Here is a 16471-nt window from a genome sequence, read left to right as displayed (position 1 = left end):
GCCCCAGCCTCTCCAGAATGTACCCAGTGAAATCTATACTTCAGAACCAAACCTCTAAATTTGCTTTTCATCTAAATGTGGCTTTCCCTCCATAGTTTCTGATTCTGACAAACATTTTTTCTATCATAAAACCATGCCTTGACATTTGATAAAGCTTTATCTTTAAAACAAAAATGAATAGTAGCATTATTCACAGTAGCCAAAAGGTGGAAGCAACCCAGTATTTATTGAAGAATGAACAGATAACTAAAATGTGGTATATACATACAATGGAGGAAGTAGGAAGGAAATTCTGGCACATGCTACAACATTAATCAGCCTCAAAGACACCATGCTAAGTGAAATAAACCAATCACACAAAAGGACAAATATTGTATGAGTTCAGTCATAGAGAGATAGAAAGTAGAATGCTGGTTGCCAGGGGCTAAAGGGAGGAAGGACTGGGGAATTGGTGTGTAATGGATGGAGTTTCAGTTTGAAGATGGATGGTGGTAATGGTTCCAGAACAATGTGAAATGTAGTTAACGCCATTGACTATACATTTAACAATGGTTTGGTTTTACATAATGTATATTTACCACAATTTAAAAAATGAAAAAAATTACATTGAAACTTAATGACTGTCTATTTCATTTCAGTATATTTTAATATCCTTTTGGGCCTGGGCCACTTTTATTATATTATAATAACTCCAGGTTCTTGGTAGGAAAATAATTAATAAGGAAATTATTCATTCCTCACAGAAGAGTAAGATAATTAATAGGAAAATTGTTCATTCCTCACATGAGAGTAAGAATTTTGACACAACTAGTACCAAGCTGTTTAGAACTGACAAGAGTCATAAAGTAGTTACATGAAGCAAAATGAGTGCAAGCCACCCTTCCGTCCATCCATTCCTTCTTTCAATCCATAAATAACCCTTAAATAGGTCTGTAGTAGGTATATTTGCAGTTGATTTCCAGCTTCATATTTGTCAAACAAGACTTCATGTTTCCATGTCTGTAAAACATCCTTCACAACAAAGAGTTGAAAAGAGTTCTAACAGCACTTAGCCTTTGGAGTAGCTTTTATAGCCAATCCAACACTGGCTTTGCTAAGGAGACGTTACTTCTTGCTGCCACAGCACAATTGCCTCCATAAGAGCTTCAGTAATACCATCGCTGCTACATGGCTGATCATTCCCACTGTCTGAGGCACTGATCCTGGTCAGGAACTTTTTCTAGACTTTGATCCCAAGCAAAGTCTGTTCCTTCAGTTAAGGATGGGCTTTATCTGCTAGGCAAGAAACCTAGCTACTATTGTTTAAACTGATGAGGCTCTATTTTTTCTCATTTATAAACAGTCTGGAGGTAGGCAGTTGTTGATGTTGGTCCAGTGTTTCCAGAACATTAAGAAAAGCTCCCTGTGATTTTTTTTTTCTTCCTTTCCTTTCAGAGACTGTTTTTGCCCAGGCTGCCCGTTCCTCTTTTCAAGCAGGAAAGAAAGACAATAGGGCATTCCCAGAAACTCCACCCAGCCATTTCTCCTTACATGTCATTGGCCACTTCTTTCTGCAAGGGAAGCTAGGAAGTGTAGTTTTTCAGCTGGACACAATGCCAAGGCTCTTTTATTAAAGAAGGAAGGAGAAGGGATAAAGAGTAGGCAAATACTCCCTGGAGTAAAGGAAGGTTTAGCATTTCCAAATTCTGGCTGTGGTGAAAAATGAGGGACAAAGGCTCAAAAAGGCACAATTTGAACATATGACTATAACAGCAGTTGACTTCAGTGTGAACTCTTTCTCAGTTCACATGCTGGGTTCTTAGGGTAGGTGATGCTCTCTTGCCTTTTCTTCTGTTTCATAGAATTGCCAACATATTTTCTTACTCATACATGCCCTAGGAACCTGATGTGATTTTGTAATGGGGGAGGAGGGAAGGTGCCGAAAAAGTAGATGGGCTTCTGTGATCCATTTTCACCAGATCTATTTCCTGAGGCAGGACTCTATGCTAGAAGCGGTATTGGCATGAAATCAGGCATAACCTGGACACTCATCGTGGAAAACAGATAGTGAGTCTTAACTTATTATCAGATTTCTCTTCCATAAAATGTACAATATATCTACTGGTATGGAACAGTAGAGATTCTTGGAAAAAAAACATAAAGTATGATATACATCTATTACTTTTGTTAACTTAAAATTGCATTTCCTTTTGTTTTCATCTTGAATTACAAAAGCACACACTGTAAGCATTTTGTTCTCCACATCGAGAGGAAAAAAATATTTAAGATTATTCTGTAGCCGAATCTGTCACTATTTTATTTCTCTTCTGATAAATGCATCTTTCCCTTTAGTGTGATAGGTGAGAATCATTTTACTTTCCAGAAATTAAGAAGCATTTAGAAAGATTAGAGAACTTCTGATAGGTCTCAAGATGAACCTTTTTGTTTATTATTTGAAATATTTTTAAGTCTTTCTGAGATGAACTTCCATTCTAAAATAAATGCCATGAATTGTTTTTCCCTTGCTTTATTCTTTCCTTTGTAGCTCAGGTGAGGAGCTCAGAGTAAAGCCCTCAGTAATCATGAGTAACTTGTCTAAAGTCAGCATGCATTTCAGAGATGCCAGAGTTTCTCTTTTTAGTGTTCTTTAGGACCTAGGATTTTTGGGTGGAATAAGAAATAATCCAGAGGATTGTCACCTGTTAAAGGACACTGACCTGCCTTCGGTGGTTGACAAGTAACTAACGCGAAGGTTATGTCCGTAGCAAAAGCAAAAAGAAATAAGATGCATGACAAGAAGCTAAACTCAGGCTATGTTGCTGTTACCACTCTGACTAGCCAGTGCTAGACATATTTGACTAATCAGATGACCTATTTTAGCACTGATTTTGTGAATTTTGGCTTTTATGCAGGGGTGGGGATGGTAACGAAACAGACCACCCCCTCCTGTCATTCGCTGTAAAGTTGGGCTCAGTCCAAAGCTCTACATTTGGCTCTGAAGGCAATCCCTTTAGGGTGTGTCTGTACAGAGGGACAAATGTTTCCCAGGTCAGCTAGGGTTTCCAGATGGCAAAAGGTCAAAACTAAAAATAAGGATATAAAATCTTCTACCCTGGCCCATCCCATTTGGCAGAGGCTGGTTTCAGAAGAGTCTGGAAGCAGCATTTCCACTTGCTTAAATCCTCTACAATTGATTACAGAAAGGGTGTTTCTCAAGTGAGAAACATTATCCTACTAGGACATGCTAATAACTTAAAATATGAGGGTAATTGCAGTAGGCTGGCCGGATCAATGGTGCGGCAGCCCCCACTGTCCTCTGTGTTGTTTCCTACCCATCCATATGGCCTGGAAAGATTGTGACTGATAGTTGTCTAGATTTGGATCATTTTGCCAAATGTGAATCCGTGAATTCCATTTTTTTTCCTCTAAATCTTCTTTTCTATAAAAAATCATTCTCATTTTTCATTGGCATATCTTATATAGTTGGATTCATGCCCAAGTGAAAATATAATCTTGCATTTCTCTTAAATGACAATAAGGCTGGACAAGGTCCCCTAGTGCAGGGGACCTTTCTTTCTCAGGGTGGAAGACTATGAACAACCCTGAAGCACAGTTAATTGCCAGTTTGCCAGAGGAATTTAAGTTGCTTGAACCTCTGGTCATCAGAGGTCAGTCAAGACAAGGATCCCAGAATGTCCTGAAAGTGGTAGTAAGCTTGACTCAAATTCTGAGGATTCACCAGTCACTGTGAGGCACTAGTAGAGATGCAAAGACAAATACGACACAATACCTGCCCTCAACAAATTTGTATTTTAGTAGGAGGAAACAGGTATGCAAAGGAAAAAGTGCCACTATCTCCAGGACTTTGATTGGAGTCAGTTAGGTTGGGGGTGGGTGTAGGTGGGGAAGGAGGAAATGAAACCCTTCATGAGAGTATAAGCCTTGAGCTGAATCTTCAGCTGATAGATGCTGACCCCAAAGACATAGTGGAGAAGAACATTCTTGATAGACTGAGGCAAAATAGAAACATGAGCTGTATCTTATGTGGGAAACCAGTTCAGCTGAAGCATAACGTAGAAACTAGAGTTTCATAGAAGAGGCAATCAAAGGGGCTGTGAGGGTAGATTATAGCATCTTGACTACCATGAACAGTAAATTTTTCAACTTGTTAGCAACAAGTGACTATTAAAGATATTTTAAAGGTAGAGTAATGGCTCTGAATAGCTATTATTGAATGAAAAGTGGAATAATGGCTCTGAACATGTCCATGGTACCACATTGTTTGTTGTTTCCTAGTTGTGTTTCCTCACATTGGCAATTTAAATAAAGCAAGTAATTATTGAGCACCTACTAACATTAACTGCCTGCAAGAGAGGACCCTATATTCCTTTTGCAAAACTGGTGGTACTCTGCATTAAACTGTCTGTAGTATGTTTTCCCAATTTAGGGATGCGGGAGACATTAGGGCAGTACATTAATGGCACAGCTTGATTTATCAGTTTGCTTATGTGATTATGAATTTTTAAACCGTCGAAGAAAATCACTAGAAAGGGAAGCATACTATTTGAAAGTGCACTGCACACGCTTTTATCTTGTTACTGGGCATGTGACCAAGTGATTCGTGTTGACAGAATGGTTATACGCCACTGCACATCGCTGCCAAAAAGAACCAGATGGACATAGCGACAACTCTGCTGGAATATGGTGCTGATGCAAATGCAGTTACCCGGCAAGGAATTGCTTCTGTCCACCTTGCAGCTCAGGAAGGACATGTGGACATGGTGTCCCTGCTCCTCAGCAGAAATGCTAATGTGAACCTGAGCAATAAGGTAACCTTTCTTTTTCTCTGCAAAGCATATAACGAACCCTTACCTCTCAGAGAGGTCACTAAGAAGCATGAAGAATCCAGGTCAAATAGAATATATAAAGTGTAACGTTGCACAAAGATGTTTACCAAAATATTGTTTATTATAGTAAAGACTTTGAGAAAAAATGTTTAAACAGTAAGAGAATGGTAAATCAATACTTGTCAAGTCATACAATTGAATAACATATAGTTATAAAAATGAAGTCCACAAAGTTTTTCTTAATAATATGAAGTTTTGGTATAATGCTAATTCAAAGTACCACATTACCTTGCCAGAACTTAGCAAAATAGTAAGTTGTAAATTGTAGCCTGTTGATTTTGTCTGCAAATATTTTGGGGGTACCTACTCATTGCCTCTCCCAGTTTTAAGTCCTACTTAAAAAAATAAATATTAGAAAGAGTGCTGCCTTCATGGAGTCCATTTTAATAACAGAAGTTTAGAGTAGCTATTTTATTCAATAGGTTGGAAAGGTTGTTAGTCTTTCTATGTAAATTGGCAGTTTCAAGGAACGTGTGAAGTCTCTCTTCCCTAGTGGTTTCAAATTCCTGTCCTCATATTTGGCAGCCCCATTATTAGTGAAGAATTTTATGAAGCAAAGTCTAGCCCACAATTGGCCAGAGACATGTTAATGAAGTTAGACCTCTCATTGCATGTATCAGAGAATTTGGGTTTGCTAAACTATTTATTAATACCTTAAGTCTGAGGTCTGCTCAAAGCACAGAACAGATGTTTCTAAGTCTTCCCTTCATATAACACAAAAGCCTGCTACAGTGCTCCCAAGTTCTTGACAATCCAAACTCCCTGGCTTTTTCTCTACCAGTTGGTGATGGCATGGCCATAGCTCAGATTTTGGAGTGGAGTTTCAAGACAGCAATAGTTTTATGGGGACAAATGACAAGTAATTTTATTTGTTTTTCATATACGTGGACTGTATTTGGCTATTGTTGAGAGTGCTGCTATAAACATTGGGGTACAAGTGCCCCTATGCATCAGTACTCCTGTATCCCTTGGATAAATTCCTAGCAGTGCTATTGCTGGGTCATAGGGTAGGTCTATTTTTAATTTTCTGAGGAACCTCCACACTGCTTTCCAGAGCGGCTGCACCAATTTGCATTCCCACCAACAGTGCAAGAGGGTTCCCGTTTCTCCACATCCTCTCCAGCCTCTATAGTCTCCTGATATGTTCATTTTGGCCACTGACTGGCGTGAGGTGATACCTGAGTGTGGTTTTGATTTGTATTTCCCTGATAAGGAGCGACGCTGAACATCTTTTCATGTGCCTGTTGGCCATCCGGATGTCTTCTTTAGAGAAGTGTCTATTCATGTTTTCTGCCCATTTCTTCACTGGGTTATTTGTTTTTCGGGTGTGCAGTTTGGTGAGCTCTGTATAGATTTTGGATACTAGCCCTTTGTCCGATATGTCATTTGCAAATATCTTTTCCCATTCCGTTGGTTGCCTTTTAGTTTTGTTGGTTGTTCCCTTTGCTGTGCAGAAGCTTTTTATCTTCATAAGGTCCCAGTACTTCACTTTTGCTTTTAATTCCCTTGCCTTTGGGGATGTGTCGAGTAAGAGATTGCTATGGCTGAGGTCAGAGAGGTCTTTTCCTGCTTTCTCCTCTAAGGTTTTGATGGTTTCCTGTCTCACATTCAGGTCCTTTATCCATTTTGAGTTTATTTTTGTGAATGGTGTGAGAAAGTGGTCTAGTTTCAACCTTCTGCATGTTGCTGTCCAGTTCTCCCAGCACCATTTGTTAAAGAGGCTGTCTTTTTTCCATTGGATGTTCTTTCCTGCTTTGTCAAAGATGAGTTGGCCATACGTTTGTGGGTCTAGTTCTGGGGTTTCTATTCTATTCCATTGGTCTATGTGTCTGTGTTTGTGCCAATACCATGCTGTCTTGATGATTACAGCTTTGTAGTAGAGGCTAAAGTCTGGGATTGTGATGCCTCCTGCTTTGGTCTTCTTCTTCAAAATTCCTTTGGCTATTCGGGGCCTTTTGTGGTTCCATATGAATTTTAGGATTGCTTGTTCTAGTTTCGAGAAGAATGCTAGTGCAATATTGATTGGGATTGCATTGAATGTGTAGATAGCTTTGGGTAGTATTGACATTTTGACAATATTTATTTTTCCAATCCATGAGCAGGGAATGTCTCTCCATTTCTTTAAATCTTCTTCAATTACCTTCATAAGCTTTCTATAGTTTTCAGCATACAGATCCTTTACATCTTTGGTTAGATTTATTCCTAGGTATTTTATGCTTCTTGGTGCAATTGTGAATGAGATCAGTTTCTTTTTTGTCTTTCTGTTGCTTCTTTGTTAGTGTATAAGAATGCAACTGATTTCTGTACATTGATTTTGTATCCTGCAACTTTGCTGAATTCATGTATCAGTTCTAGCAGACTTTTGGTGGAGTCTATCGGAGTTTCCATGTATAATATCATGTCATCTGCAAAAAGCGAAAGCTTGACTTCATCTTTGCCAATTTGGATGCCTTTGATTTCCTTTTGTTGTCTGATTGCTGATGCTAGCACTTCCAACACTATGTTAAACAACAGCGGTGAGAGTGGGCATCCCTGTCGTGTTCCTGATCTCAGGGAAAAAGCTCTCAGTTTTTCCCCATTGAGGATAATGTTAGCTGTGGGCTTTTCATAAATGGCTTTTATGATCTTTAAGTATGTTCCTTCTATCCCGACTTTCTCGAGGGTTTTTATTAAGAAAGGGTTCTGGATTTTGTCAAAGGCCTTTTCTGCATCGATTGACAGGATCATATGGTTCTTCTCTTTTTTTTTGTTAATGTGATGTATCACGTTGATTGATTTGCGAATGTTGAACCAGCCCTGCATCCCAGGAATGAATCCCACTTGATCATGGTGAATAATTCTTTTTATATGCCGTTGAATTCGATTTGCTAGTATCTTATTGAGAATTTTTGCATCCATATTCATCAGGGATATTGGCCTGAGTTCTCTTTTTTTACTGGGTCTCTGTCTGGTTTAGGAATCAAAGTAATACTGGCTTCATAGAATGAGTCTGGAAGTTTTCCTTCCCTTTCTATTTCTTGGAATAGCTTGAGAAGGATAGGTATTATCTCTGCTTTAAACGTGTGGTAGAACTCCCCTGGGAAGCCATCTGGTCCTGGACTCTTATTTGTTGGGAGATTTTTGATAACCGATTCAATTTCTTCGCTGGTGATGGGTCTGTTCAAGCTTTCTATTTCCTCCTGATTGAGTTTTGGAAGAGTGTGGGTGTTCAGGAATTTGTCCATTTCTTCCAGGTTGTCCAATTTGTTGGCATGTAATTTTTCATAGTATTCCCTGAGAATTGTTTGTATCTCTGAGGGATTGGTTGTAATAATTCCATTTTCACTCATGATTTTATCTATTTGGGTCATCTCCCTTTTCTTTTTGAGAAGCCTGGCTAGAGGTTTGTCAATTTTGTTTATTTTTTCAAAAAACCAACTCTTGGTTTCGTTGATCTGCTCTACAGTTTTTTTAGATTCTATATTGTTTATTTCTGCTCTGATCTTTATTATTTCTCTTCTTCTGCTGGGTTTAGGCTGCCTTTGCTGTTCTGCTTCTATTTCCTTTAGGTGTGCTGTTAGATTTTGTATTTGGGATTTTTCTTATTTCTTGAGATAGGCCTGGATTGCAATGTATTTTCCTCTCAGGACTGCCTTCGCTGCGTCCCAAAGCGTTTGGATTGTTGTATTTTCATTTTCGTTTGTTTCCATATATTGTTTAATTTCTTCTCTAATTGCCTGATTGACCCACTCATTCGTTAGTAGGGTGTTCTTTAACCTCCATGCTTTTGGAGGTTTTCCAGACTTTTTCCTGTGGTTGATTTCAAGCTTCATAGCATTGTGGTCTGAAAGTATGCATGGTATAATTTCAATTCTTGTATACTTATGAAGGGCTGTTTTGTGACCCAGTATATGATCTATCTTGGAGAATGTTCCATGTGCACTCGAGAAGAAAGTATATTCTGTTGCTTTGGGATGCAGAGTTCTAAATATATCTGTCAAGTCCATCTGATCCAATGTCTCATTCAGGGCCCTTGTTTCTTTATTGACCGTGTCTAGATGATCTATCCATTTCTGTAAGTGGGGTGTTAAAGTCCCCTGCAATGACCACATTCTTATCAATAAGGTTGCTTATGTTTATGAGTAATTGTTTTATATATTTGGGGGCTCCGGTATTCGGCGCATAGACATTTATAATTGTTAGCTCTTCCTGATGGATAGACCCTGTAACTATTATATAATGTCCTTCTTCATCTCTTGTTACAGCCTTTAATTTAAAGTCTAGTTTGTCTGATATAAGTATGGCTACTCCAGCTTTCTTTTGGCTTCCAGTAGCATGATAAATAGTTCTCCATCCCCTCACTCTCAATCTAAAGGTGTCCTCAGGTCTAAAATGAGTCTCTTGTAGACAGCAAATAGATGGGTCTTGTTTTTTTATCCATTCTGATACCCTATGTCTTTTGGTTGGCGCATTTAATCCATTTACATTCAGTGTTATTATAGAAAGATACGGGTTTAGAGTCATTGTGATGTCTGTATGTTTTATGCTTGTAGTGATGTCTCTGGTACTTTGTCTCACAGGGTCCCCCTTAGGATCTCTTGTAGGGCTGGTTTAGTGGTGACAAATTCCTTCAGTTTTTGTTTGTTTGGGAAGACCTTTATCTCTCCTTCTATTCTAAATGACAGACTTGCTGGATAAAGGATTCTCGGCTGCATATTTTTTCTGTCTAGCACACTGAAAATCTCGTGCCAATTCTTTCTGGCCTGCCAAGTTTCAAAAGAGAGATCAGTCACGAGTCTTTTAGGTCTCCCTTTATATGTGAGGGCACGTTTACCCCTTGCTGCTTTCAGAATTGTCTCTTTATCCTTGTGTTTTGCCAGTTTCACTATGATATGTCGTGCAGAAGATCGATTCAAGTTACGTCTGACGGGAGTTCTCTGTGCCTCTTGGATTTCAATGCCTTTTTCCTTCCCCAGTTCAGGGAAGTTCTCAGCTATTATTTCTTCAAGTACCCCTTCAGCACCTTTCCCTCTTCCTCCTCTGGGATACCAATTATGCGTATATTATTTCTTTTTAGTGTATCACTTAGTTCTCTAATTTTCCCCTCATACTCCTGGATTTTTTTATCTCTCTTTTTCTCAGCTTCCTCTTTTTCCATAACTTTATCTTCTAGTTCACCTATTCTCTCCTCTGCCTCTTCAATCTGAGCCGTGGTGGTTTCCATTTTGTTTTGCATTTCATTTAAAGCGTTTTTCAGCTCCTCGTGACTGTTCCTTAGTCCCTTGATCTCTGTAGCAAGAGATTCTCTGCTGTCCTCTATACTGTTTTCAAGCCCAGTGATTAATTTTATGACTATTATTCTAAATTCACTTTCTGTTATATTAAATCCTTTTTGATCAGCTCATTAGCTGTTGTTATTTCCTGGAGATTCTTCTGAGGGGAATTCTTCCGCTTGGTCATTTTGGATAGTCCCTGGTGTGGTGAGGACCTGTAGGGCACTTCCCCTGTGCTGTGGTGTATAACTGGAGTTGGTGGGCGGGGCCGCAGTCCGACCTGATGTCTGCTCCCAGCCCACCCCTGGGGCACAGTCAGACTGGTGTGTGCCTTCTCTTCCCCTCTCCTAGGGGCGGGATTCACTGTGGGGTGGCGTGGCCTGTCTGGGCTACTTGCACACTGCCAGGCTTGTGGTGCTGGGGATCTGGCGTATTAGCTGGGGTGGGTAGGCAAGGTGCACAGGGGCAGGAGGGGCAGGCTTAGCTCGCTTCTCCTTAGGTGATCCACTTCAGGAGGGGCCCTGTGGCAGCAGGAGGGAGTCAGATCCGCAGGAGGGAGGTTTGGCTCCGCAGAAGCACAGAGTTGGGTGTTTGCGCGGAGCGAGCAAGTTCCCTGGCAGGAACTGGTTCCCTTTGGGATTTTGGCTGGGGGATGGGCGGGGGAGATGGCGCTGGCGAGTGCCTTTGTTCCCCACCAAACTGAGCTCTGTCGTCAGGGGGCTCAGCAGCTCTCCCTCCCTTTGTCCTCCAGCCTTCCCGCTTTCGGAGCAGAGCTGTTAACTTATGACCTCCCAGACGCTAAGTCGCGCTTGCTGTCGGAACACAGTCCGTCAGGCCCCTCCGCTTTTGCCAGCCAGACTCGGGGGCTCTGCTTGGCCAGCGGGCCGCCCCTGCGCCCTGGCTCCCTCCCGCCAGTCCATGGAGCGCGCACCGCCTCGCCGCCCTTCCTACCCTCTTCCGTGGGCCTCTTGTCTGCGCTTGGCTCTGGCGACTCCGTTCTGCTAATCCTCTGGCGGTTTTCTGGGTTATTTAGGCAGGTGTAGGTGGAATCTAAGTGATCAGCAGGACGCGTGGTGAGCCCAGAGGCCGCCATCTTCCCTCCTCTCTTATCTTTTATTATAAACATTCCTTTTATCTGTGCATGTCTCTGTATTAATAGGAATCACAAAGCAATTTCAAACAGCCATTATAAACAGGATGTTTTTTGAATTTCAAGCGTTCAGATAGAGACCAAGCTTACAATAATTTGTTGCAAAATTCAACTTGTCTTAAAGACAAGGTAGAAGACCTGGTCTTCTCAAATTGAAGTACATTCTGGCATCCATTAGAGTCTGTTTGAAGGGCCCAGAATACTGTATCTCACTAATTCTCTCAAAGGCAATATAGACCTTAACAACTGGTTAATAGGTGAATGTTTTCAGGAGATTTGATACCAAAGTATACTGTGACTTCTTTTTCTTTAAAATCCTCCAGTCAAACAAATAAACAAATAAATAAAATCCTCCAGTCAACTAGTTGCAATACATATCCAGCCTTGCATTTACCTTAAAATCACAGACATTTTTTAGGCTGAAAATACTTCAGAAGTTCCCAGTGTTTGCTTTGATAGACTGGAAATTAGCAAGGAAATTCTGAGGACCAAAATTGTCCGCCATCCTCCAGGGAAAAAACCCTACATGAGCAGAGATACTTCCAGAGAAATTTTGAAAAGCAGATCAGCTGGCTTCCCATGAGCACATTAAAGTTAAGGAACTTTCAAGAACTTCACAGTACCAAGGAATGATCTAATATGAAGGCATTTGTAAATCTTTGCTTCCTTTCTCAGTTGCCATGTTCCATATAAAGTGTGAAGTAAGCCCTGATGTGAAAACAGAAAATGAGCAGAACATGTTATTCAATAAGGAAACTCTGACCATTTTCTGTCAGTTTTTCCTAAACTGCCAATTTTAAACATCATTTATTGTCTCTCCCTCCCTGTCCTACCTCCCCACTTAACACTAGATTTTATTTCCTTGTTAAAAAATAGATATTAAAAAGAAAGATTTAGCTTTTGTGAAAATTGATATTGAACTAAATAGTTTCTTTTTAGCATATTTTATCTAAAGATGTTTGCTTTTATCTTCTGATTTAATCATCTAGTGGATGATTCAGTGCTAGACGCTAGACACTGGTTATAAAAAGATTAAGGATACAGTATTTGCCTCAACAAGGTTACAGTGATTTGAGGAAGACAGACAAGGAAACAGAATTTATTTTTTTTTAATTTTTTTTTAACGTTTATTTATTTTTGAGATAGAGAGAGAGAGCATGAACGGGGGAGGGGCAGAGAGAGAGGGAGACACAGAACCGGAAGCAGGCTCCAGGCTCCGAGGTATCAGCCCAGAGCCGGACGCGAGGCTCGAACTCACGGACCGTGAGATTGTGACCTGAGCTGAAGTCAGACGCTTAACCAACTGAGCCACCCAGGTGCCCCAAGGAAACAGAATTTAAATGTAGGATTATGATGCTCTTAATAGAGGTGAGCACATAGAAGGTGTGCACATAAATGTAACAATGAGGCCCTTTGTGAGACAAGGACAGACAGTGAAGTCCAGGAAGGCTGTGAGTGACTCCATGGTACAGGTAGAGTGGGTAACCCATGAGGCAGCATGAACACGGGGGAACACGAGAAAGTAAGGCCCATGCCACAATACCTTTCCCAAACTTTGCTGAGAAACACTCAGTAAAGTATCTTCAAAAGTCTTAAAAAGTCTCAAACTTAGAATAGGTAACCTCTACAAAATACTATGGCTGAAAATATTTGTTTCCTCTAAAGTAGAACATGGAGGGGGTGGGGGGATGGGTGAAACAAGGATTAAGGAGGGCACTTGTTGTGATGAGCACTGGCTGATGTATGGAAGTGTTGAATCACTATATTGTATACATGAAACTTATAGAACACTGTATGTGTACTAACTGGAATTAAAAATAATAAATAAATAAATAAATAAATAAATAAATAAATAAATAAATAAAGTAGAACATGGAACATTGTCCTAAGATTATGTCAGTGTTGGGTGGTGCCAGTCTTGGCCCCAGCTTATTTTTCTTGGACTTCAACTGAGTGCATTGGTCCTCCTTTTCATATTTCCTCTCTTTTCAGTTTGAGTGGGCTTCCTCCCAAATTCTGTAAATAGTTAAAAAGCCGAGAGCAAGTGAGTCTTCCTGAATCCTATAATCTGTTTGATGGGATAGCAACCCCTGAATAAGTCATGTACGGCATCTAGAGGGCTCTGTGCCCTCGCTGGTGTTGTCCCTGATTTACTCCTCTCCTCTGACAAATGCCATGGCTGAGGCTCCCGTTGCACAGATGCTAGAGGAAGAGAAGGAAGGCCTCCAGGACTCAGATACTAACCTCCATGCTCGTACTGGGGGAAAGAAAACAATCTGCAAGCACACCAAGTTACTCTTTCCTAAATATTATTCATGAAAAGACACTTTACAACTACAGAGGATTTTTAAACTTGTGTACAGTCTTGGTGATTTTTTCTTGGCCATTAGAACAACCAGGTAGCCTGCATGTTCTGTTGTAGACTCAGTTTCAAATGTTCAGTCTCATTAAACACATACACCATTCAAATGACCTGGAAATTCTCATGGTACAGCATTCATTTTGCATTTCGAGGCCATCTTTCCTACCCAGAAACAACATACAGAACATATTTATCAGCTGTGGGTATTAATATTTGGTGAAGAAAATATTATCATCATATGTCAATACTTAATTTTATAACCAACTTTTCTTTTAATTCTACTAAAGCTAGTGCCAATGGTCATGTGTTGAAATTCCTGCATAATTTTGCAAAAAAAATTCTCTAGGTGTCTTTTTGGTAAATATTTATTTACTTATTTTTGAGTATAGTTGACATACAATCTCACATTAGTTTCAGATGTACAACTTAGTGGTTTGACAAGTTTATACATCATGCTGTGCTCGCTACAAGTTTAGCTACCATCTCTGTCCTGTCACAACACTATTATAATATTATTCACTGTATTCCATATGCTGTGCCTTTTATTCCCATGACTTATTCATTTCATAACTGGAAGCCTGTGTCTCCCACTCCCCTTCACCCATTTTGCACAATCTCTCACTCCCCCTTCCCTGTGGCAACCATCAGTTTGTTTTCTGTTTTAACAGACCCGATTCTGCTTTTGTTTACTCATTTAAAATTAACAACAACAAAACATTTTTGTTAATTCATTTAAAAATTGTTTTCTTTGTGGAAGTATTTTAAGGCAAATCCCAGACATTATATCATTTTATATCTTTTTTTTAAAGCCTCTAGTTTTAACAACTGAACACTGGAGTATGTAGTAGGAAAATGGTATAATGTCTGGGATTTGCCTTAAAATACGTCCACAAAGAAAAGAATGAACAGGAAGTAGGGCTGGATGAAGCAAATGTAGGAAAACCTTGATAAACCATAGAGTCTGTGGTGAGTCCACAAGGTTCAGTCCATTCCCTCCACTTCTGAGAATGTTTGAAATTTTCATGAAGCCTGCAGATAACAGTGTTGCCACAGTGCCAATATATAAACATATTTTGTAGATTTTTTTAACGTAAGAATTCTAGGCTTGGGCACCTGGGTGGCTCAGTCTGTTGAGCATCCGACTTCGGTTCAAGTCATGATCTCACAGTTCGTGAGTTCAAGCCCCACATTGGGCTATGTGCTGACAGCTCAGAGCCTGCTTGAATCCTCTGCCTCCTTCTCTCTCTCTGCCCCTCCTCCACTCATGCTCTTCCTCTCAAACATTTAAAAATTTTTTTTTAATTTAAGAATTCAAGGCTTAGTCTCCTACAATTCATAAATTGTTGCTCATACATGCCATGTTTGCTATATTACCTTCTCTAAAATGACTGTACTTTGAATCTTTTGCAGAATGGCCTGACCCCACTCCATTTGGCTGCTCAAGAAGACAGAGTGAATGTGGCTGAAGTCCTCGTAAACCAAGGGGCAAATGTGGATGCCCAGACAAAGGTATACAAAAAAGGATGTGTTGTTTGGTGACTCCTATATGGAAACAAGTACAATTTGATGGGGGGAGAATAAATTTTCCATCATATCTTTTATACATAGCATGTCAAACATAAATCTGTGCAAAGGACACCAAAGCCTCTGGTTATAGTGTCCCAGATGCTTTATGTCTTTAATGGCCTGGGCACTTTATCCCAGCTGCCTATAGATATCGACCCATGTTAACAGTATTTATCCTTGTGATAACAAATCGGTCCTCCAAGGACAGAGTGTAAAATCTTGGACCTTTTTTAGCTTTTGTGACTGACTTTAAAAACGCATCCAGAAAAATTTATCAGTAATTTGTGACCATTAACTTTGTTCAGACATAGTCTATTAAAAAAAAGGATAAAATAAGTTTTATTCAGTTATTCCTCACTTGCTAAAATCTTTATGGTATGTGTGGTCACTAGCATCTCCCTCTCTCCCTCTCTCTCTCTCTTTCTCTCAAATAGCTCTCTTCAGAAAGAAAACAATACTGATTAATATCTTATAATTACACAATTTCAAACTCAGATAAGAAAAATGGATGTTTTGTGTCATCAGACATAGGACTTCACATTAACCCCATTTCTCTGAGCATTTATTTTGCACTTAATTTTGCTACCTCTTCATGGCAAACTTGTTTTATCTACTCTAAAATATAACTCTTGTTTCTTTCCATGTATCATATTTTTGACACAAAAATGAATGCTTATTAAATATTGTGAATACAAGGGCACCTGGGTGGCTCAGTTGGTTGAGCATCTGATTCTTGATTCTCTCTCTCTCTCTCTCTTTCTTTTCCTCTGCCTCTCTTCCTCACCCTCTCTCTCAAATTAAAAACATAAAAAAAAAAAATAATAAATAAAGTTGTATCAAGCCTTGCACTGGGCTCTGTGCTATGCATGGAGCCTGCTTGGTATTCTCTCTCCCTCTCTCTCTGCCCCTTTCTCTGCTTTGAACACATGCTGTCTCTCTCTCTCTTTCTCTCTCTCTCTCTCTCTCTAAAAATGAAAAATTGTGAATACAAACATTTTGTATATAATATGTATAGATTCTGAGGTGTATATATAAATACTGAAGATACTAACAAATATAGAAGTATCACCAGGAATTAGCCAAGTCAAAAGATATTCAGGGGCACCTGGGTGGCTCAGTTGGTTGACCGCCTGACTCTTGATTTCAGCTCAAGTCATGATCCCAGGGTCATGGGATCAAGCCCCCCATTGGTTGGTCTCTGCACTAAGCATGGAGCCTGCTTAAGATTCTCTCCTCTCTCTCTCTCTCTCTCTCT

General features: G+C 39.8%; 1 protein-coding gene across 4 annotated transcripts in view; it reads left to right on the top strand.

Annotated features, from left to right (window-relative positions):
- ANK3 (ankyrin 3) overlaps positions 1–16471 on the top strand; it is a 679804-nt gene that overhangs the window by 526754 nt on the left and 136579 nt on the right. For all 4 annotated transcript variants that reach the window (XM_053207647.1, XM_053207648.1, XM_027062065.2 and 1 more), the window contains 2 exons: positions 4611–4808; positions 15061–15159. In XM_053207647.1, the coding sequence (XP_053063622.1) occupies positions 4611–4808; positions 15061–15159 (297 nt within the window). The remainder of the gene's footprint in view (positions 1–4610; positions 4809–15060; positions 15160–16471) is intronic.

This window comes from Acinonyx jubatus, chromosome D2, assembly GCF_027475565.1.
Source record: "Acinonyx jubatus isolate Ajub_Pintada_27869175 chromosome D2, VMU_Ajub_asm_v1.0, whole genome shotgun sequence".
Taxonomy (NCBI): Eukaryota; Metazoa; Chordata; class Mammalia; order Carnivora; family Felidae; genus Acinonyx; species Acinonyx jubatus.
This window is presented reverse-complemented; position numbering and strand designations above follow the sequence as displayed.